This window comes from Pygoscelis adeliae, unplaced genomic scaffold (assembly GCF_000699105.1).
Source record: "Pygoscelis adeliae isolate BGI_AS28 unplaced genomic scaffold, ASM69910v1 Scaffold421, whole genome shotgun sequence".
NCBI classification, from domain to species: Eukaryota; Metazoa; Chordata; class Aves; order Sphenisciformes; family Spheniscidae; genus Pygoscelis; species Pygoscelis adeliae.
The window spans coordinates 392,641-398,568 of NW_008824011.1; the positions used below are offsets into that span (position 1 = coordinate 392,641).

Consider the following 5,928-nt stretch of genomic DNA (forward strand, 5'->3'; position numbering starts at 1 on the left):
ATGTTGAAAGAAGAAAGGGGGGGGGGAAAAAAAAAAAAAAAAAAAAAAAAGACATATCAAGAATGATATGCTTTCAGAATGAACCCTCCCCCACCAGGGTGGACCTGAGTTTAGATCTATATTCAGAACCGGGATGCTATTTTCTGAGCTGAAAAACCACCACCCTTAGCTGTTCTAAGAAGGAATCAGACATATTAGGGGAGCAGGTACAAGGAGTAAATTGGTGTTATATACTTATCCTGAATCCGTTGCCGCTGCTTTCTGGACTCAGACTTGTGTCCTGACGTGCTTGCATTGCAACACTGTACTATGAAGGCAGGCATGTATAAACCAGTTTCTGAAATCGGTTCTGTCACTTGTAACTTCTGGTGCTCACTATGCACCCCCCTCTGCTCACACCTGGGCCAAGGGGTGTTCTGTTAGGTATCCGGGCCCTAAGATATATGTGTGTAATTTAAGCTTATCTGTGGACAATGGCTTATAATTACACACCAGGAATTCAGTTTCTGACATGTTCAAGAACTTATTTGCTTCTCAAACAGTTCTTTTTCTAAGATGCTGCTAAGCCACCCTTGCCCAAGCAACTTTTATCTGTCTCAGAAGAATTTTGCTGAATCACATACTACCTTGTGAATATATCAGTCTGAATGCTATGATGTGATCTCCTCCAAGTAGCCAAGAATAAATGGAATCTTAGTATTCTCCCACCAGAGATCAGCAAACGCACTGATAAATCATTCTGGTGGCTTGCCTTTTTCAGTCATAAGACAAGAATACATTAGTTTCACACAATAGCATTGTTCAGGGATGGAATGATGACTATCTAGTGAAGAATAACAAGCCTACAGCTCCATCTGGTGAGTCAGCTAGCCGGTGACCTTGGCATACTGGGATTAAAATTATAAAAAAAACCCCAACACTTAATCGAACTACTCACACAGTCTGCATTTCCAGGATTTATTTGCAGAATAGAAGAAACAAATAGGACACTAATTCTCACAAAATCCTTAGACGTTACCTCTCAGGCCTGTTCTATTTTTACTCATTGGCAAAGCCCAGAAAGTAATTTTAGAAGAAACCTCCGTGCTATACTAAGTGAGATTCCATTAGATAGTCCCGCTGTACTAAAAACTTTATAGTAAACTAGTAGTACTAATTTAAAAAAAGAAGGGAAAAAAACCTGGTTCTAGTTCTAGCATCAGAGATTTAATCGGTTCTGGACAACAGAAGAGAGCTCAATGAAAATATTTAAATGTTGAAAACAAACATTGCAAATATCCTTTCTGCTGTTCTCCTTTGCTCAGCAGCAGGAAGATATATTTAACATAAGTTTGTTTTTCAACTCAGGGAGCATGTAGTGTTCTTATACACAGTGCTTTTCATCTTTAAAGCCTTTTAAGACGATTAACTCTCACATCACCAGGAGAAGTAAGCCAGGCATACTCATGTTGTAGGAGAAAAATGTGTCCAATACTAACACAGGCTCAACATCCAAAAACGGAATTACAACATGTTGTGGCTGCTAGTCCTGCATTCAGATGCTATTAATTCTAAGTTTGAAATAACTTCCTGAAATGTTCATTTTCAGCAGTGACATATTGCAACATTCTCTCATGAAGTATTTTCTGGCAGTACCTATGGTTCAGAGTAGCATGCTAGATATACCACTTGTTGTCAGCATTGTAGTCTCAGCTGTAGGACCAAAGGATGAAGCAAGCACTCAGAAAATGCTTTTGCTTTGAATCTTAATTTTTAGTTACAAACTTCTCTCCTGTGCAATGGCTGAGAAAGATTTAGTTCAGCACGACTAGAAGGTGAATTTAGTACTACACGTATCATCATTTTATCTATCTGGACTTTCTTCTTTGTTCCTTGCTATAAAATGCTAATAGCTTCTCACCTCCACTCTTCCCCCCTCTCCACCTTCACTAACTCTTAAGTACAAAAACCCCAAGCTATTGCTTTTTCTTTCATTGTGCTGGATTTGACATGGTAGATATCTTTGTTCTATGATAGATGCGTATTTTACAGAGACCCCAACCCTTCTCCAGAGTGCTATCTACACAAAAAGTACCACACTGCTATTCAGGATAAACACATTAATGTAAATCCAGATCACACTATTTTAGCTGTAACTCCAAAAATGTACTGTTGCCATTTGCAACAAATAGTTGTTTTAAAAAAAATCTTCCCCAATTAGCATGCCTGTAAGGAACCTCTCACAGCAAAGGGCAGGTGTGCAGTAATTTCTGAAGAATAAAAAAGTGTATTTCTTCCAATACTTTCTCCATTTCCTATTACATGGAAAGAAAGCTCTCATTCCCATTTTTATTCAATCTTTCCATCTACAATCAGAAAGAGAAATTCAGAAGTATACAGCATATCGTTATGGATTAGAGGCATACAAGCTCTTCTTGGCCAGCTAAAATAGGCAAAGGAATTTGCAACATTACTGTACTTAAACAGCAAGATAAGACTAAAAGAGGAAGGGCATGATCCATTAACAGAGCAATGGTCTGACATTCTAACTATTTTTAGCCTACTCTAAAAGCAGAGCTAGAAATGATTTCATAACTGAGTCACTCAAAATAGGATATACCATCTTAGAGCTCAATTTTAAAAATCAATTTATAGCAGTCTTATTTATTCCTCTCCACCCTATATTACAAAATGTTTGTTAAATCAGTTTTGTTATACTGAGATAAATGTGCCAGAGTACCACTGAAGTTACCACTAGAAGTAAGCAGTGTCCTGTAAATTAAAAGAACATTTTGAATATACAAATTCCTGTATGTCTTGATTTATCAGTATTTCTTGATACTGACAAATACAAAAACATCACCATAAGGTAAACAGACTCAATTTTAATAAACCATTCTGATTTTAATCTGACAACTAGTAGCCTTCTTACAATCTATGAAAGAGTAACAAAAATCTAATGCCTAACATTTTCTTAGCTCTTTAATGGACTAGAATTTTTGAGTTCTAAGTAACAGGTCAAAGACAAAGTGCATGCACATGAATTCCCCTCCCCCCCCTTTTTTTTTCTTGTAGTGCAGATAGGTATTATGAATACATGGTGTGAAAGGAGATAGGAAAAAAAAATCTATGCCCATAGTAAAAAATTTTTAAAGGGTGATTTATAAATAAGTGCAGTATGAAAAAGTTAGTATAGTAGAAAAGGCCAGTATTCCTATTCTCCAAGCTACACAGCATTAAATTAGTAACTAGAAATTTTGAAGAAGCAATTCATTTAATACTGATACAACGGGAGAAAGGAAACAGGTATGTAATTAGCCAATGAAATTGACTACTGCTTGTTATTACTGAACCATCCTGATTCAAAGCAAGCACTAAATACTGACTGACTGTAGGGAGGTGAAAGGAAACACCATGTAGAGTGTTCCCCGGTTGTCCCTTTAAAGGGCACAAAAGTGAAAAGGCTACTTGATTTGGCAGTTCCCATCCTGTGCAAGGAAATAGAAATAAGCCTGGTCTTCAACCAGAATAATCATCTCTGGAGTTTAATTTCAATAGAGTTATCTAGCTATACAAACTCCCCCCTGCCACTCCCACCCCCCAAACCACACAACCCCAACGACTAGAAGCAAAACAATGTATGTCCTTTGTGATTTTTGATTAGTGAACTGAACATACAAAACTAGATCTGGGCTTACGTGTGTTACTAATACAGGTGTTTCTGTTTAAAATAGTGTTAAGATTTTCAATCTAGAACTACATTAAAGCACAGATAAAAAGGGAACACATACATCTCAGGTTCTGTTAGTTTAACCAACAATTCCGAGTTTGCAGTGGGAGATCCTTTGCGTTAATACAGTGCTATAACTCACAGGTACACATTTACACACTAAGTCAGGCACACTGTAAACAAAGCTCCCTCTCTCAACATTGTAATGACTCATTCCATCTGTACATCAAACAGAATCAAGACATCATTTATTTTAATAGAAAGGAAATGTTTCCTATTCCATGTGGTATGTAACAGCTCACTTCTATTTAATGAGACCATGCAAGTAATCCAAGAAGTCAAGAGTGTACTTCTGCAAACTGCTTTGTAAGCACACCTGTGCTGCCCTACTGGAAGTAATCTGTATATGTGCTCATTCCATTCTACGTTAATAAACAGCAATAGTAAGGAAGGGAGAGAGAGACACTGTAATTCAATACAAGCCTCGGGAGCCATTACATTCTGATACTTAGGACTTTATCATACATCCAGTACAAGCACTCCTAAATACAGACATTATTTCTTCCTTGCTCAAGTTTTTTCCTCAACATTTGCTCTTGATGTTTTTTTCTAGTATGACTTCAAAACAAAAATAAAAGAGCATTTAATATCAGACTATTTCATGTCAATCACAACAGCAAAAGGTACAAATATTCGTGGAAATACAGTGTGCATCAAGACTGGGCTCTGAATGGCTTTACTACCACACACTGTGTATTGCATAAATCCACACTAAACACAACACTGCATACGCTTCATTTTACAAGCGAGTGCATCTGTGCATTTGTATATATGCTTCTCCATTCCTTGAAGCTCCTACACTCAAACTTTAGGCACCTGTGTGCATGAAAAAGAAGCTTTAGAAAATACAGTACTTCAATTAAGAGTGAGTGAAGAGCTGTGCTGGGCTCTCAGAAAATGGTGCTCTGGTGGTATACAAGACAAGGCTTAAATGAATCACACTCAATGTCAATGCAAACCACATATGCTACAGAGTCTGCAGGGGGTTCTGAAATACATGTGAAGACAGCTGTTACCACTGGAGTTACCCCTCTAAAAACACCTCTTTATTGCAACAGCTCTGAACAGTGACACAATTTTGTGCTATCTTGAAAGACAGACCCAGAGTTTGAGAAAGATACTTTCACCAAGCAAGAGCAGGAATTCTGTCTCCCTCACATTATGTGATTTAGCTTGGTGGTTGGGATTTGGGAATCTAAAGCACCTAAGATGTCCTCTGATGGTTTGAGAAACTTCAAAAAATACTACGGTGCTCTGTTCTAGGGCTTCAGTTTGCCCTCCTTCACTAATTGCTCATTGAGCTGGCAAAGCTGCCTTAGAAAGCCATCATTTGGGCCAATTTCTCGCTTCTGCCGGACAGTGCTCAATGCAGACTTGACATCCATATTCTGGCGAAGCATGAGGTAGGCGATGACCAGTGTAGGAGAACGGCTGTAACCCTCACGGCAATGCACAAACACTTGTCCTGCAGGGAAGACAGGTCATAATTTCAGTTATACTGGAGTATATGTTTGAAAAGCAACATGAAATAGGATATAAAGCATAATAATATTAGTCCTTCAGCAGCCTGAGAAATGTAAATTCTGACTGCTACAGAAGACATGCAGAACTTGGAAGAAAGGTGCTATCACTCTGTTAGTAGCTACACAGTCTGTCATCAAGGATAATGCAGAAAAAAAATGGTTGTATATCAAACATTCACACTAAAACATATTTGCTACTATGTTACAAAGAGTCAAACTGTGTCTATTTACTACACTTCTCCGATCTTTTGTGGTTTAGAATAAGCCTTGCCCCTAAAGATGACCAGTACCAAAGAGCACAAATAAATGATGCGAAGTTTAAAGTACACTGAAGACAGAGAAATAGGCTGTTTGTCATATATTGCATCTCTTCAAAGATGTCCAGCGTTTTGGCTGCATTGATGCCAATTCCTATACTAACTCCATGTTGGATCATAACCTGGCTACTTCTCTGGCTATTTATGAAGCCACATTAACGCTCAAGTAAATGAAACCGCTGACTGTGCAGCAACAAGAACCAGAAACATCTAATCACACCTATGCCAGCACCAATAAAATGCTTCCAGCCAACTGATTAGGGAACTCATTCTAGATATTTGTTTGGTTGTATTGGGTTTGCATGGCAAAGTTTTAATA

The 5,928-nt window shown here is 37.9% G+C and overlaps 1 protein-coding gene across 1 annotated transcript in view; it reads right to left on the reverse strand.

Moving 5' to 3' along the window:
- Nucleotides 1-943: 943 nt before the first annotated feature.
- Nucleotides 944-5,928, reverse strand: part of DUSP3 (dual specificity phosphatase 3) — an 11,039-nt gene continuing 6,054 nt past the window's right edge. Inside the window, exon 3 of the mRNA XM_009326681.1 lies at nt 944-5,234. Within this exon, the coding sequence (XP_009324956.1) occupies nt 5,029-5,234 (206 nt within the window). The 3' untranslated portion in view covers nt 944-5,028. The remainder of the gene's footprint in view (nt 5,235-5,928) is intronic.